Raw genomic sequence first — 17,978 nt, forward strand, 5'->3', positions numbered from 1 at the left:
TGACAAGACAGGACCTCTCAAGGTTTTCTCCAGCAACATAGAACAGATATTTTTCTAGTCATTTGGCCTATGAGCGTGGAAGTGGGGAAGAAGGAAATGTTCTTCCTTAACTTGTTTTAAAAGACATTTCCTTCAAAGCTAGGCTTCTATTCTAATCATTACTTAGATCAATGAGAAAGTGTGCCAGCACCAGAAGAGCCAGATCTTTATAGAGCAGTTCAGCAAATCAATTCTATTATTGCTGGTGTAACTAGCAAGCCAAATAATGTCCAGAAGTCACTTTAAACTAAACTGGTCTATGGTTCTATGGGCTCAAAGCTGCCTTTCAGTTACATTTTTCACATGGAACAAAAACACGATCCCTACCCTGAGAGCCTACAGTTACAACAAAACATCAATGAATACAAGGGAAGAATGAAACAATGATCAGCATGAGAAGCAGTGACCTATGTACACCTCCATTACAAAACCACTTTCAGATTAAAGCACCACATCAAAGGCAGAAAAATCATTGTATAAAGAAGTCAGGAAGCAAGTCACAAAAAACCCTTTGCAACTGTGGCATGAAGTCAGCAGATAACTTCACAATACTGTAAAGACCACTTTACAACCAGAAACAGCGCTTTCAAAATAAAGAGTATCTTATTAGTAAACTAATCTGATGACAGAACTTTGCATTCCAGAAAAGCAGCTTGCTAAGTTGCAGAATGGGAGCAAAAGAAATACTCCCACACAAAGATGAGACTAAGAATTTTAATTTTTCCTTGCATGTTTTTACAGGGATGATGGATCTTGGTTACAAAAATAAACAATTCTCAGGCATAAATAATCATTAAGACAGCAATAAAAAGCTAGATTCTGAGCAAAAGTTTTGTCCCAAAACCTGAAAAAAAGCTAGATAGAGGAGTTTTGTGTCTAAACTACTTTGAAAAGAAATAACCTTCATGAAATAAATTAAACATAACTTTTCCTAGTGTGTGTATAATTATCTTAACTTGGTGTATTTACACACAGGTCAAATACAGCTATCCAAAGGAACACTTAAAAAGCTACAGCATATCCAGTTGCAAGTCTCTTTGCCATTAAGTTCCACCAAGATGTTCTTGTACTCACACTTCTTAATGTCTTAAAGTTTTCAAGGATGACCATCACTGCATGGCCTCAAATATACTATCATTTTATGTTACTGAAGATGTTTAGGAGTTAAGCCAGCCTCTGGCATATGCGCTACAGTCTTGCAATGTCAACAGAACAGGATGCCGGTTAAAAACAGATCCCAGTCATTGCCGCTCCAGAAAGATTTAGCTGTAGCTGAAGCAGGAAGCTACCATTTAAACCTTTTTTTCAACTGCTTGTTCTTAACTGGATCACTCAAATTACAATGTAAAAATTTAACAACTCACTGCACTACTGCAAACTTCTACGGTAAAGATGAGAAGACCAGGAGGCCCTACCTGGTTCTGAATCCCAGCCACCTAGAGGCAGTTTCACCTTTACAAGAAGCAATGTTTTGCTATGCAAGACAGCATATAGCTATAGACTAAAACATTCTATCTCTTCCAGATAAAGTATTATTTTCAACCTATATTTCCTAGCTTTTAAATCTACAAAAACTCTCAGTAGATTGAGTCCAAGACACATATTGCAGCTATCATTCATTTCTAGTAGTTCTGGTGTATGCTTTTCACATCACATATATGCAGTCGTACATATACAAGCTTCCCTCACATCTGAGGAAAAGGAATGAGTTACGTACCTTAAAGGAAACACTTCAAGGGAAAGATGTTACAAAAACTGGTGCTAATGCATCACATTTGCTTTTTACCTACTTGACCAGCAATACATATTGAAGTGCTTTAAGTATCACTTTAATAAAGAATTAGATTCCTAACCTCACAGTAGCACCGAAAATCCCATCAGTTTTCAGGAGCTGGCATTAACTTATTTTGTCCTTGCAAAACTGTTTAAGGAAGTACATTTTGCCAGACTAACAAATCCTGTTTTACACTCTCATATTGATATTCCATAGCAAAGGATTGTGTCTGAATGCTTACCAGTAGCATCATAAGCATTGTAACAACTGTCATGTTTCTCTTTTTACCACATAGGAAAATAAGAATGTCAGAATTTTGCATGCAAAATTCTGCACAAACATAACAGTAACCTCATATTTTCAAATCTTGAACGTAGTAACTATTATTTAAATTCATTTCCCCTCCCCATGTTTGACACGAGGTGGCTCTTTATAGAGAGTTATATTGCTTTTTTGGGTTATATAAAGGTTAATGATATATTGAAGAACAGTGGAAGTTACACAGCAATCTGCTGCCAGCAAAAGCAAGTTCCACCAAAAGTCTCAGTCAGTTTCTGCAACTCTACGTACACAGATTACATTCTGAATGTAATCAGTCACAGGAAATAGTGTACAACCAGCTGTCACTCAGAAACATGAACAAAAAATACAGTAAACACTGAAATAGCATAGCAGATTTTCTCCCAAAGGCTACTTTGCCTTAATCCCTCCTATATACTGCCTTACATGCTGCATGTAAACAAGCCAGGGCTACATTATCCTACCAATTTGCCTAAGGAGAGAATTTATGCAAATAACTTTCCTAAAGACATAGCAGGATGGAATTGTCCCTAGGCTTTACAGTAACGGAAGTCAATACTATTCAAAAACTAGGTGGATAGGAGCATCCTTATTCACAATTTAAATCTGGATTAAGCAAAGCACTTCAGACTTAAACTGATTTCTTACAAGGCAGTGCACAATGCAAACATTTTTCTGGTCTTGTTTCAGCCACAAATGCATATTCTTGCATATGCTATAAAGATTCTGAAGATTCGGTGCTCGTCTTGCTGGCCAGCCACATTCAGAAACCTGCAACGAGAGAGACAACAAAGATCAGAAATGAGATTACATAGTCACATATATTTGTAAAGCATAAACTGTGTATAAGAGGCAATTTTACATTTAATGTCACCTTCAGGCAGAAACTAAGCAACATGCTGAAGAAAACTAGTCTCACACAGTGTAAGCACCACTTTGGAGGATGAAGTGCAATAAAACTTCAAGTCCTGTCTATAGCCTGCTGTACTACAAGTATCAACAACTCAGATTACTATCTGAAATTTTCTTAGAGCAAGGAATAAAGTAAAACAGCTTCCAACTTGATTTGTGCACGTATTCTTAAGAAAAAAAAAAAAAACAAACCAAAAAACAGAAAGACTTGGTTTGCTTTTACATTTGTCCTTTATTCAAAGAGCCTCAACAGTTAAGTAATATTCCTTCTGCAGTTAGTTTTACAAAACACTACCAAATAATCAGCTTCACTGCTGAGAATCTATAGTCTTAAATTAAGCTGTCCAGTAAGAACGCAGTATATAAAACCTGATCCTTGAGCACTTGCAACATCTAAAGAGCAGATGGTCTGCCAGGACCAAGGAAACAACCCACAAAGCAAACTTTTTCTGTTTCTTTTTAGCCAGGATCACAACTGCTGAATGTGGAAAACTAAGTTTTGCAACATGTTTTCTTACCTGAGATGAATTACCTGAACTGACTACCACAAAAAATTCTCAATTAGATCGGTTTTGTGCTAAGTGCAAGGGAAACAAGCTGAAACAAAAAGCCTGACATACAAAGTCCCCTAGAGCTTTTCTCTGTATTGTAGTATTTTATTTTTTTAAAAAAAGCAGTTTCAGAAAACATCACTTTGCAAGAGATTTAAATTCAACTTTCTTTTGTTAGTGAAAGCTTATGCAAAGTCACCATTGAGCAAATAAAAGCTGAGGCAAACAGTCCTTTACACTCCTGTTCACCACAGGATTCCATGTGGTCTTCAGTACATCTCAAATACAACAAGAGCAGTGAAAGAATCATATTGCAGTATTACAGCTACAAACTACAAAACAAGAACTGACTTTTTTCTGATTTACTATTTCCCTTCTGCTCAAACACTAGTTTTGTTACAGGATGTATACCATACAACATTACCTTCTTTTCCTTTGGCTATGTTTTAAGCTCAAAATATTCTGAGTATTAGCAGAATGACAGAGAGTGTACAACCCAAGCAACTTACTCCAAATAGGACTCAAAACTGGCAGAGAAGACTTCCAAACTACCATTAATTTCAACCAAGGTTAAAGAAATTTGTAAAAGTTCCATACGGATAGCATACAGCAAGAAAGGAATACTTTATAATTTCATAGAAGTCTACCAAAGTGTCGGAATTAAGAATTTCAGAAGCTGTTCTGCTCTGATCAAGTTTAAGGCTCGCCATAATCATCTTCTGCGGGCACTAAAGAAAAACCTAAGCTTGCTTAGCTTCGTGTGTGACTGCTCACACTCAGCACCAAACAACAAAGTTAAGTCAGTCAGTATTGCTCATTGTGCATCCAGATTTCAAAGACAGACAGGGAAAGTTTCCCCAATATAATTTAAAAGTTCATTTTCCAAGTAAAATAGCTGACTTTTTTTTTGTTTTTAAACAGAAGACAATGTTTTGCAGAAACTTCCTAAATACTCCCAGCTACTAAAGTGGGCAAGAACCTACAATGTTTTGACAAGTTATGATCTACTATTACTTTCCAGCAAAAGAAAGATAAGACAAAATGAATGTCAAAAAGATAAACGTAGACCAGAAGAGTTCCAGATTAACGGTAGATTTAGCTGTGAGCATATTGCTATTCACAGTATTAATACATCAGGAATATCAGTGTACAGGCACTTCAGACTTGCATAAGCAACAAACTATCCCCAGGGTAAACAGCTTCCCAGTCACAGAATTTATCATTCCGTCAACAGAGATTGATGGCTTTGCAGGATGAGGAATAAATCAGTTCACTCTGTCAGCCTCAGTGGACTCTGCAGCAATTTGATGCTAGAAAGCATTACTGAAGAATTTGCTTTAAGGTACCTGATACAAATAATTATGCAGGAGGTTTCCGGCATAATTAAGCTTTGTCTTCCATACAGAATAGCCTCTTCCTGAACCTCATACTAAACCAGACACAGATAAAGAAGTTGACTGCCTTCACCTAAAGAGGCAATAATTGTTTTTTTCAGGTGCAACAATACTTTGTCTTGTCTACAAGTTTACAAGGAAGCAAAAGAAAGGATACGACAAACACTAGATAAAATACACTAAACATACTTCAGCCTGACAGTTTAAGTGAACTTGGATAACTGAACTAATGTGAAGGATGGCTCTGCAGCATAAGGCCCAAAAGGGGCTTCCTGTAACAAGTAACACTTCAAGACTTTCCTCTGGGCAGTCAGTACTGTGGGGAATGGGCAGGTTCACTACAGACTGACATGAGGTCTAAAGTGGTCAATGCTAGATGACTCACAACACAATAACAATTTCCATTGTTGAGCTACTTACAGGACAATTGAGGTGTATTTAGATGCAGACACTGAAGTCCAGTATCTCACAGCACCTAGGAAACTGTCCTCACTTCCTTATTACTGAATTAGGCAAATGTCTTCATTTTAGTATTGGAGAAACAACCAGAAAGACTAACAGAGGCTAAGCTAAGCCATACCAATATTTCAGGCAGTAGCAACAAGCAGTTAGCTTGGGCTGAGTCATAGGGGAGTCAAAAGCTATGTAGGGGTACAAGGAGAAAGTCCAGAAAACAGGTTGTGCAAATCAGTCATCAAAAGAGTACTAATTTTAATACAGGACATAGGATAATGTCTTAATACAGAACGTAGGATAAATTGAAATTTTAGTAAGATTTTCAATTATATGAAGTATTGTCCATTCAAATCTGAAATATGTAAGGTACCTGTACCTGTTTTCAAAGATACCACTAGCCTAGGAAACAAAGACTTCAGTCAGTAAGATCAGTCTTTAATCAGTTAAAACTGGATTGAAAGCAAAGACAAACAGAATATAGGTTGCTCTTTGACTTTGTGTTTATAATTCTTTCTGTGATCTTTTTGGTTATGCAGCCTACTTTAACATATTTCACCACAAAAAGCTCAAGGTATAATCAACATGTGTTGAAAGACCTTTTACAGAAATATACAAAAACTATACACACCCTATTATGGAATCTTGAAGGCCTGTATGTTCTTGGAGAGAGATTGTACACAGCATAGTGGCCAGGATGTTTAGAGTCCAGACACAACCGCACATCTTCTATGTTATTTTTGATAGCAGATTCTACACCTTCAGCTGGAAAGGACATCACTGACGACAGAACAAACACCAGGTGAAGTAGTCATTCGTATATTAAGAACAATCAGACATTATTCTTAAGACAGACACAGCTATCATACCAGCAATTCTGGAAGTGATGTATGATATATCCAAGTCTCCTTTTGCATAACTGAAACAGAAGATAATTGAGTTAATACTGGAAAAGAGAATCATTCAAGTCATAAGTCTAAAACTCAGGTCTCAGACTACACCCACCAATATGAATAATGTTTCCTTTCTTCCATCTGAGACTTGTTATTTCACACTTAAAGGTTTTCAAATACAGTTTTCAGAACAGGCATTTTATTTGAGCAGTTACTCATTCAACATCAGTTGCAACAAAATAATCTCTAGGGATTTTGTACAGATGCTTTCAGTCTTTAACTCATTCCTCTAGCCCCTGCTCTTACTGATAAATGTTCATTGTAGGTATCAGTTCGAAAGCCTAATGAGGCTGCATTAACATCTTTAATGAAGGACATCATAATGCTTAAAACAAAGATCATTTGTTGAAATATCACATTTTAAATGATGCAACTCTGGCATGTTACTATCTGATCCAGATGGCCATGCTGCCCAATTTCTGGATTCCATACGAACAGATGGTACCCGAATCTCTTTCCTTATTTAAATAATTCCTAACAAAATTCACTTCCGGGACTCATATAGTAAGGCATTAACCATTACTCATCTCCTCAGATAGTTGTGCACAGTTTTAAAGAGCAGTCTTTTGAATAATGTGATTTTATTTATTTAGGTCCACTCCTTTGATCTCTAATCACCCACATTATGCCAGTAATTTACTACTTTAAGACCACTATTTTGGGGGTTTTTTTTTTCTAGTGTATCTGTCCATGTAGCTGAACAAAAAAGGTTGAGAAAAAGACTGAAAAGCCCCAGCACAGGCCAGCATCCTTGAGTATAGTCACACAGGTCTGCACTTCTGATTGGCAAAATAAGAACAAACCTCACCTACCAAATTTGATTTAGATATCCCTAACTTGAATAAGTCAGTAACATCTCTCTAGAATATCAAAGTGTCATCACAACATTATGATGCCTGTTTAAGGAATGCAGAGGCACTCTTAAAGCAATGCTTTTATATCAGTACAAAGTTTCAAGACACTGCTTGAAAGAGCAGACCTACAATACTGCACTCAAATTTTGAAACATTAAGAGAACATTATGCTTTGATTCCTTACTGATTGCTATAAACATGAGAGAGGTTGGAGGAATTGATTAAAAGATTATTGAATTTACTAAAATTGGGAGGAGGATTTTAGATAAGGCAAGAACAACTGTTCTGAAAGCAATGATATTAAGCAGTATTTATGCAGAATGGCATAATCAGTGTGCTAGCAATGATAAAACAACCCAAGGTGTCAAAAGAAATTGAGATCTCCACAAGGAAGTTTGAGAGTCTCACTAAGACAAAGCACTAAAAAAAACCTCAGCCTTGAAAAATCTTGCATAAAGAAGTAGACAAAATGGCCAAATAATCACTATTTCAAAATTCATTGCACCTTCGGGAGGACATAACTTCATTATGTAGCTCAACACAGTTGCAACCAAACTAAGGCAGAAATTTACATTCAGAGCTAATAATGATTTCTTAGTAAAATTAGTAATAAGCATAGCCCTTTTCACATTGAGAAGTGGCAAACGTTGTTGCTTACACCCACCAGCTTCAAGCAAGAAAACATGCAGATCATTCTAATTATGTGAACTTTGCTTGATATCAAGATAAGAACAACCGAATACAATAGGCCTGAGAACAAAGAATCTCTTCAATGCTATAACACTGAGTTTAAGCAGCCACTTGAAACAGCATAGAACTATTAAGAACAAAAAAAATCGACAGTCCTCATATCCACTCCTTCGGGAACACTTTTAGATATTGACTTTTTACTAGCAACACCACTCAATTAGCTTTGCTTTTTACATTTGTCTAAATTAAAATGCAACATTATTAGAGCATGGATCTCAAAGACATCACTGAAAAAGTGCAGCCTGGTATGTCAACAACAGAACACAGCCAAGTCAAGCTTGCTGTTTTGCAGGAAAAAAAAGTCTGTATGCCTGTTACAATTGAAAATCCTTCAGAACATTTGTCCTCTCTTAAATTAAAAGGTAGCCACTGAACTGGAAAATCAGCACAAGTCTCCTAAAACATGTAACTGTATCCTTGAATTACTGTTCCTTGAACTTTATTCTGAAGATTTCAGAGCTATTTCAGTACTAAGACCTGAACACAAGCTACTCTGTTTTTAGCGGAGTGTTTCATGTCAGACTGGTAACCAAGATTGCTTTAAATGCTAGGAAGGTGGAAAAAATGCATATTCTTCACACTGGTAAGCATTCCTACACATTTCAAGATGTAACCCTACAACCAAACATTAGGAATCAAGTCCTTCTTTTCATGTTAACAGCAGAAATTTAATTTAACGTTGCTGGCAGCTGATAAGAGTAGAAGAACATGCAAACTAATCAAGACACTGCATGGAGTATTTCTGACTTGTGATCCATATGGAAAATTCAATGTGCTTTTTAAGGCTCTAATTAAGCTAAACAGGAAAGCACATTATTATACCAACACTTAGCCACTTTTCTGCTGATATCAGGTTACTTCAAGGTTTTTTAGTGAGAAGTCTAGTGGGAAATGTGGCAAATAAGATTAATTCTCATTTTGCAGAATAAATGCCTAAACAAAATCAGAAGTTTTAATCACGTTAAAAACTTTTCACTGTGTAAACAGTTGGCATTATCAATCTTTCCAGAGATCAACTGCAGTTAAAGACCATAACTAATATTAAACAAAAGGTCATTCTAGAAAATTAAAAGTTACATTAAAATTAACAATTAAATTCACAAAATAAACCAGTTAGCATACAGTACAAAATTCTACAACAGTGCATAGTTACCTTCTATTACTAACAGCTGAAGATGGGAAAGAGTAATGACAGACTAACCAGCACAGCTACAATGTGAGCACATAAACCATTATCTTTAGTTAAATAATGGTGTTAATAATAATAACACCAAGAAATCTTTCTCCATACATCTCTACACTCACAAGAGTAAAAAAAAAAATCTACTCATTAGCTAAGCACCACCATTTTTGCAGTTTAATTTTTAAAAGCCAGGAAAAAATGCAGCATTGAAATTCACATCAATCTCTTCCCACTTGGTTTTGCTTAATAAAGCTGAATTAATCATTCAACTACCTAGTGCAACACAAAGATCCCTGAAATAAAATATTAACACAGCACCAAATCAGAAACAAAATTACCTTAGAAGCAAAGAAAATAGGCAATAAAAGGCAGCTAATTGGTCCCTAGATTAATAGACCATAATCTCTTCAGTTAAAGAGACTGTTCTGACAAAGCAAAACAAAACTGATCACAAGTTTTGCAGGCTGCTTTCAGCATTAGTGAAGACTGGATACGTAAAATTTTTCTATATGTTTTTTGGCAGGGCATCTAACCTGTGTGGATGTAGACCTCAGTAAGCATAAAAGCTGTTCAACAGCACAGCAGTGTCACAAGTGAGGCAGACAAGCTGAACAGAAGTGTGCTGAGGCTGCACAGCTGCAGACTGAGTAATAAGGCACACACAGGTACACCTGCTGGAACAAAGTTCCCTTCTATGCAGACACTGCTCTGCCATATCACACCCCTTCACAGATCAGTGCATATCTGCTCTAAGTGTGTATACATCCTAGTACTTTCTTTTAGGTCAGTTTGTATCAAGAGGGCTGAACTTCTGTTGCTCTGTATTCTCTCTTACATAGCTATAAACTGCTTCTGCCTGATTTGAATCTGCAATGGAGATTGCAACACCTGCAAGTGAGGTGGCCTGTTGGACAATCAAGGTGGCCCACATTCACTCTCCTGTTCCTAGTAGGCTGTGACACATATTTTAGTTTTCAGACTTTGTTACTTAATAGGATAAAAAAAGAGATCAAAATTTGAATAAAGGCAGCTAGAGGAGAGGAGAAAAAAATTAACTTTTTTGTAGCAACTACAAAACACTAACTATTACTGTAGTTTGGATTCAGTGATAAAGAAGTCTATCTGCAGATAAAGGAAAACTCCACAACTCAGAAAAGCAGTGTTAAGTAGGAAGGAGAGAGCCTACCTAATGAGATGACAGACTCCAACATGAGGAGTGCTTAAGTGTAGTGAGGAAAACGCATGACAAGGAAGAGACATTTTAATTTGTCCAGAATGTCTGCTTCTCATGTTGGCTGAAGAGTTTTGGAAAGGCAGTCAAGGATGCAACAGCAGAAAAAGTATTCTCACATCCCTGATGGTATCAGCTGTAGCCACAACACAAGTTTGTAAAGGCAGAGAATGACCATGACAGAAACAAGTGTGTCCTACAGAAGATGCAAACAAAGAATCAACACTTCAGCTTGGTTAAACCATAAATAGTTTAGGAACGCAGAAGCCCAGTCGTGGGACTCAGCAGCATAGTAAATGTTTAAATGCTAAAGAACCTGAGACTACCTTAGGTTCTGCATAACATTAAGTATGATTCACATTAATTCTTGTTTTGCCATTTCAGTGAACTGTTAAACATATTTAAGATTTAAAATACACAACAGACTTATCAAGGAATGAAAATTACAGCATTAAGGGCCACTGAAGAATATTGGTAAATTACAAGCCAAGTTTCTTTTAATATTGACTAAGTATTATCTGGAAAATAAGTATTGAAGTAACTGGTTCTCACTAGTATGATTATGTACTTGGTGCATTCCCTCCTTTTCTTTCACTCTCCAACTCAGTGACCACACTAACTTGGGTAACACAATAAAACAAGAAGGCAGTTGTATGAAGACAGAGGGTGCTCCACGAAACCAAGATTTATGTTTGTGTAGAGCTTAAACAAAAATCTGATAGCCTCACATGCTCTGACAGAGGTGGCATGCACAAGTCATCTAAATATAAATCTTTTTTCAACAAGCCTAGCACAAAACATCTGTGAGGGACTGATCTTATGATGAAGCTTGAGACTTCATATACACTGTCTGACAATTCTCTGTCAATCCATCACAGCCCATAGAAGTGCTGTATTCCCCATTAGCTGGAAAATGTCTATGGCTTGTTGATCTAATTTGATCTAATTGTTCTAATACTCCCACCCATTAAGAGCTACAAACTGAAACCAGATCAAATAATTACATTCACAAGCTACTCAATTCTAGTAAATATCCACATGTGACTTCCTGTAATTAATAGAAGATGTAGAAGTAAAGAGCTTTTCTTAGACTAATATTAAGTTCCACAATACATGCACTATAATGTTTGCAATAGCACTCATGTTCCTGATAGAGGCGCAGACACTACCACAAAGTAAAAGTCATGCCAGATAAGGTTTGAAGTATTTCAGAGGATTTCAACAGTTCCATGCAAATTTAAGGCATAAACAATTCCGTTATGGGGCTTTGTGCAGGACTCAAGAGCCTCAAGTTCCATTCTCAAACATACTTTCTCATTTTTGTCAAAAAAAGGGATTCTAACTAAAACACCAGCCACAGAACACTAACTACCAACTCAGAAGTAACATAGTATCTCTAAGAATAAAGATAGATGCAAGACTTTTGGGCAGTCCTCATAACTTAAACAAACAACTGTAGAGATGATGTGAACTGAAGAGCATCTTTTCAGACAGCAAGTACTCACTGTCCTATACTTCAGAAGCTGTCAGATGAGCTCTGCAGATGTGGTTGGAATTTACTGTTTTGTTCCTTGCACACTGTATTTATGATGGAACCAAAGGAAATTACACAAATCAAAAGCCAAACACACCTATTAGGTAAGAGAAAAAAAATAAGCTGCAGGCAGAGCATCAGCCATTCCATATTAAAAAAAACAGTCTTAGACAGTCCTAATCCACAAAGGGCGAAAACAGCACAAGATTAAATTCACAAAAAGTAATTAAACTTTCAGTGGCCTTAAAGGAAGAAACCACTTGCAAGAGCGGAAAGAGGAAATGTCTTCAAACATAACTGACTGATGGAGGCACAGCAATCCAGAAAGTCACATGGAGAAAAAAAGCACAAGAAAGCCAAGTGCAGGAGTACTTCAGAAGCATGTAGTGTATCATCAAAATATAATATCAGCATAAGACCTAATACAGGAACACAGGCACAGGAAAGTAGGGCTTATAACTTTATCAAAGGTAGAGAAGAAACTTAAGTGTTATCTGTCACAAAGGAAGAAACGTAATTTCTCTGCTGCAAGACTTAAATCTAAACAAAATTAACAGAATTTAAGACAATTAAGTACCTTTGAGTTTATAAATGGTAGAGCTGTCAAAGGCAAGGAATCTGCAGAATACTTCCATGTTTTACCACACAGTAAATTTTGTTTAACATGATACCACAAAAGAAGAGATGGGGAGAGGAAGATCAGTTCCACAAAAGGTAGCAGGCAAAAGGAGATAAAGAATACAGGTCTGCAAGACAGCACATGCTAAAGAAATAAAACTGAGAGCAGTTGCTTAAAAGCTGTAGCTCATCATGTTACTTCATACATTAAATTCCTACAGTTCTGCTGAGCTGCTAACAAGTCACTGCTTTTCATCATGCAACACTTCGTTCCGCTTGTACACCTCCCTGTCTTTTCTTGAATCAGTGTGGTTTCTCCAAGTTTAAAAGTTTTATGCTATTGTGCAAATTGTTTCTGTAGAAAGCTTAAGGACAAACCACAGCTGCATAGCTTTTGCAGCCTTTAGAAAAAGAAGATCTGAACTAAGCCATGCATAGGAGGTTTCAAAAGACTAACTGTAGGTTTAAACAGCTAAAAACGCACTTGAAGTGGCTACAGAGGTACAAGATCTACAGTTCTAGCTTATCTGATCATTACAAACATTTTAGAGCAGCACTGTGCACAAATTACACTTGGTGACACAAACACACTGTAAGCAATAGACTTCAGAAGTCATAGTGCTGTATCCCAATTAAAGGGCCACAAACCCTAAAGTGAGGTACAAGGTTCAATATTCCTTAGGAGTTTCTCTTTCAGTCATGGTATTCAGTAGTGACTTCCAGCTCTTCCTAGAATTAAGAAAAAGCTATTCCACAGCATAAAATTTGGAGTTAAAAATGTACAAATCATACAGATTAATACTGATCATACAGAAGTACTAGAAACATTTAGCATAGGACTGAAAATCTGATTAGAAAAAAATCACACACTAGGTATCTGAGAATACATACATCAAAACAGAAAAGTACTGTTCCATGTAATAGAGCAAAGGCAAACAGCGCAGACCCTCTCACTTCATTATGATTGTATAGGATTCCATCTGAAAACTAAACTGAAGAGCTCATATATACTTCCTTGTAGTTTTTTTTCTCACCTCCATTCCCTTTATTTTTACCTTTCACCACCCCATCTATTTTTTCCCCTTCCTCTTATTCATGTCTACTAATTCCATTCATTCATTCTGAACCATGATAGTCCTAATTCCACACCTCTCTGCTCCGCTCCAGCCCCGACTTGCTCATCTCTCCCAAGCTTTCAAAATCTAAAATACAGCAGGGGAAGTAGTACTTAAGGACAGGCTTTTGAACCCAACATTCTCACTTCTACTGTATGATTGCTAAAGTAACTTTTGTATTAATACCATTAATAAAATCTAAAATAGCTACCAGCTGTTAAGAGCTCATACTTGGAAAGTATGCTGAATTTGATCATTTCTAGAGCAAGCTCCTGATTCTTCATTTAGAACTCTTACCAACACTTTTTTGTTTGTTTGTTTGTTTGTTTTTGTTGTGGTTTTTTTTTGTTTTTGTTTTTTTTTTTTTACTCACTTGGCCACAGACTGGATAACTTTAGAAGATGTATCCTTAATATTAGTGAAAAATCGCTCTGTTCCACCCCTCAGAATATCAAAGAACCCTCCATAAGTCTGGTCACATTCCGCAACGGTCAGGCCTAGAGTAGTCGAATAAAAATAATTGTACTTTAAGTCATACCTTCGAATGGGCTCCATACCAAAGCACAAAGCTGGAAGTGAATGCACATATAGGCTACACCTTGCTGTAAGGCTCACAGTTCTAAAGTTCTCCTTAACTATGACTTATACAAAAAAAACAGTACTTCCTGTGGTCAGGAGGTACTTAACACATTATTCAATTGACTCACTGCATTTAAGACAAAACAGGTAAAAATTTCTGAAAGTAAAGCATTTATTTCATATTGCCAGTGCAGCAAAATACTGCCTTTTTTAGTATGAGTCTCTTAAAGTGCAGCTTTAAGCTTAAGCACTACTTAAGCACCCCCAGCAGAGACATTTTGATGCATGACTTCAAAAGCAGCTGGCATAATTAAGTTACTTTTCAAGTACAACATCCAGCTAGCACAGCATCTCAGCACAACATCCCTATTAATACATTTGTATACAACAAGCAGTACTCATTTTTACACAAAACAGATGGCCAGACAGCCTTTTGATTATAATCCCATTAGGAAGCTGGAATTTGATATACACACAACATTACTGCAATAATTATTACCCAATTTTAAAAGTTTCCCTGGGACATTAATATCCTTTGTTTCACTGGCAATTCAGCATAAGGAATATCAACCAAGAAATATCAAGCTGAAAGGAAAATTTAATACATTATGAAACATTCCCTTGTTATCTTCTACATTAATTGAAGTGTTCCATATTCACATATAATATATGATGAGACAGGTGCAAAAAGTGCATTTTAGTAAGAAATGAGATGCAAATAAGCCTATTAAGCTTCTCATTTTCTTTACTATAGTAAGTACAAGTATTTTCAACTGAATGAATTCTGGAATATCTATTTTTACAGAACAAGTATTTCAGCTTTTAATTGTGTCATTTTGCTTGACTTAATTTAGTACCACTACTCCAACTATTGTTTTTCCTCGGACAGTGCCATAACTCCTCCTCAGCACTGATGTCCTATGCACTGATGGTGCAACCATCTCCTGAAGTCCTCCCTTGCACAATCCTCCCATAATTAGCTGGGCTGAAGGCAGGACCAGCTATAGCTATTTCTGAAAGTACTGACTGGATAGCTAATAAACTGAATTCAGGTTGCTACTCTTTCCTTTTGAGATTGTTAGACATGAGTCTTTTGGAAGTGACGAAACTACATAGCTTTAGACTACGACCACTGTCAGATGTGCTTCAAAGTATCAGGGGGGTCAAACACCTTTTGGGGGGCTGAGAGAGGAGGAGGGAGAGATGGACTCCAGATGCTTATGGATGTATTCCTTCTTCATATAGGCTTTTCACAGGCTAAAATAAATACTTGTCAGATCAGAGACTCGGTATAAATGAAGTACTGTGGTTGACAGTCAAAATCTCTGCAATTGCTTCTGTGTTTCTTTTTTGGACTACCTCAATCATCAGACACCAACAGGCTTGTTGTAGCATGAAGTTATAGCAAAAGCCACAGAGCGGCTGCTCTCTAAGTTGTTAACATATCTGATGTTAAGTAGCTCTTCCTGGGAAAGCAAAAAGAACTGTCACTTTCTTACATCGAAGAGCCAATATTGTGCACAGACCCAACTCTCCCACCTCGACAAGTCAATAATGCATTTTAGTTTCAATTATTTTGCATAGGAAACAACTTTATTTTGCCCAGCAAAGAACTTGAGGAATTCACATTTGCATGTGTCAACATGCAACCAAACCCTACTAAAAATAAAATAAGTTTAGAAAGTGACATAAATGCAAAATAGCTAGTACTTATGCAAAATGTCTAAAACTCCCAAATTATTTTTTTTTTTTTCACGCAGAAAATATGTAATTGGCTTTACACTGAGATGAAGTCTCTTTCTGCGCTTACCTGCATTGTAGATATTGTTCAGCTGTCCTGCAGGCTTGGAGCTCTGTGAAACAGAGGTCACAGATGTCCGAGGTTGAGTGTTGTTTCCATAACCTCCATTTTGTTCCAGGAGCTAAGGAGATTAATACTGATTATGAGGATTTTCTTGCCAATTTAGCCAACTTGTTATGCTTTGTTAATTACTCTCACTTGGTGAGAACAAGCAAGGTATCAATTACTGAACCTCAAGAGAAAGGCAGGAAGTTAAGATACACTAATTTATTCACATGCAGAACTGTGCAATTTAAGCATCAGAAGACATCTGAATGAGTTTAAAGTTACTGTAGGCAGAGCCTTCATATTCTAGATTTTTCTATGCAAATTATTTATGATTAAATGTGGCATGTCAAACAGAGCACTTGCATAGTGAAGAATGACCCAAGAGCATGAGAAGTTTTTCAACAAGTAGTTAAGAACTACCACTAGTTTCCTTTAATGTCACGCAAGCTCTGTGCTTTAAAAGCTGCATTTTCAAAGACCCTACAAGTGATATAGATCAATTTAATTGAATTTCAAAACAAGTTAGTGTTAAATTTTCAAAAGACTGAGGAACAGAGGACCTGCTCTGTTACTAAACTCACACTCACTGAGTAAGAGAGGAGACCTAATCAATAATACTCCCTATGAGACATCTTTACCTCTGTGATGGGGGATTTAGGATTCACATTCCTAGCTGCTGCTATTTCCTGCAATTGATTCACAAGTTCAGTGATTGACAATCTCTCATCCGGGTTCACCTTCAAAGTGGAGCCTAAAAAAGGAGATTCGGACAATGTAACAGAAACATTGACAAACAAGAAAAGGAAACCCTTCAGAGCTTTTCTTCCAGCAGAGATTAATAATTTCTTCAGTGCACGCCAGTGCAAGAAGCAAACACACAGGGTGGAGCAACTTTAATTCAGGCAATGATATTTAAAGCAGAATTTTAGAATATGAAATTGATTAAGCTTCCTAATATTGGTGCAAATCATGCTCCTCCATATATGGTCCCAGTGCTTTAGAGATCAGCTTCAAGCTCCTTCATTTATTCAAGCTCCTTTATACATATATAATTTTCATAACAAGTGTAAGTGAAAAAATACCATTTAGGTATTTCAAATAATATACTTTAGGATCAGATAATTAATAACCTGAGAAGTAATTTAGTATCCAATATTGTTGAGTTGGAGACTTATTTCTGTAATTAAAGTTTCCAGTAATCTATTTGAAATTTAAAGAAAATAGAATTTCTAAAGCAAATTCAAAGAAACCAAGTAAAAACACTGGTTGTTCCCATGAACTAATTCAGATCTTAAGCAAGACAGACAACAGTACTAAAATACCCAGAAGTTTCATTTAAAATTTCCAAGGTTTTTTTGATAATGGATTAAGATTTTTAATAAAACAAGATTTGCAGTTAACCTTTTTCAAGATCACATCAATAACATTTAATTAGTAGCAATACAACTCTGTCAGTAACAAGATGTAGCCATAAAGACACCAAATTAAATAACATTATAAACTTACGAACAAGATCATGAAACACAGAATAGCGGGTGTCATTTTGTGGGATTATGTATTTCCCATTGACTATGCGAAGTTTAGCTCCGTCTTCAAATGGATGTTGCCTAAAGCACAGCAGGTACAGGATACAGCCCAGAGCCTACACAGAGGAAAAAAAAGCAGAAATATTTCATAGAATCATGGACTCATTTAGGCTGGAAAAGACCATTAAGATCATTGAGTCCAATCATTAACCTAAGACTAACACTGACAAGTTGACCACTAAACCACATCCCTGAGCACCAGGTCTACACTTCTTTTAAACACTTCCAGGGATGGTTACTTCCCTGAACAGCCTGTTCCAATGCTTCACAACCCTTTCAGTAAAGAAACTTGTCCTAATATCC

The 17,978-nt window shown here is 36.5% G+C and overlaps 1 protein-coding gene across 3 annotated transcripts in view; it reads right to left on the minus strand.

Annotated features, from left to right (window-relative positions):
- The window catches only part of GAK (cyclin G associated kinase), a 73,944-nt gene that overhangs the window by 31,053 nt on the left and 24,913 nt on the right, over positions 1 to 17,978 (minus strand). For all 3 annotated transcript variants that reach the window (XM_086770206.1, XM_086770207.1, XM_086770205.1), the window contains 7 exons: positions 17,596 to 17,731; positions 16,728 to 16,840; positions 16,051 to 16,162; positions 14,035 to 14,158; positions 6,293 to 6,342; positions 6,055 to 6,203; positions 2,762 to 2,884 (listed from right to left, as the gene is read on the minus strand). In XM_086770206.1, coding sequence (XP_086626332.1) covers positions 2,762 to 2,884; positions 6,055 to 6,203; positions 6,293 to 6,342; positions 14,035 to 14,158; positions 16,051 to 16,162; positions 16,728 to 16,840; positions 17,596 to 17,731 — 807 coding nt within the window. The remainder of the gene's footprint in view (positions 1 to 2,761; positions 2,885 to 6,054; positions 6,204 to 6,292; positions 6,343 to 14,034; positions 14,159 to 16,050; positions 16,163 to 16,727; positions 16,841 to 17,595; positions 17,732 to 17,978) is intronic.

The sequence above is a fragment of the Chlamydotis macqueenii genome, chromosome Z (assembly GCF_036417535.1).
Source record: "Chlamydotis macqueenii isolate bChlMac1 chromosome Z, bChlMac1.mat, whole genome shotgun sequence".
Taxonomy (NCBI): Eukaryota; Metazoa; Chordata; class Aves; order Otidiformes; family Otididae; genus Chlamydotis; species Chlamydotis macqueenii.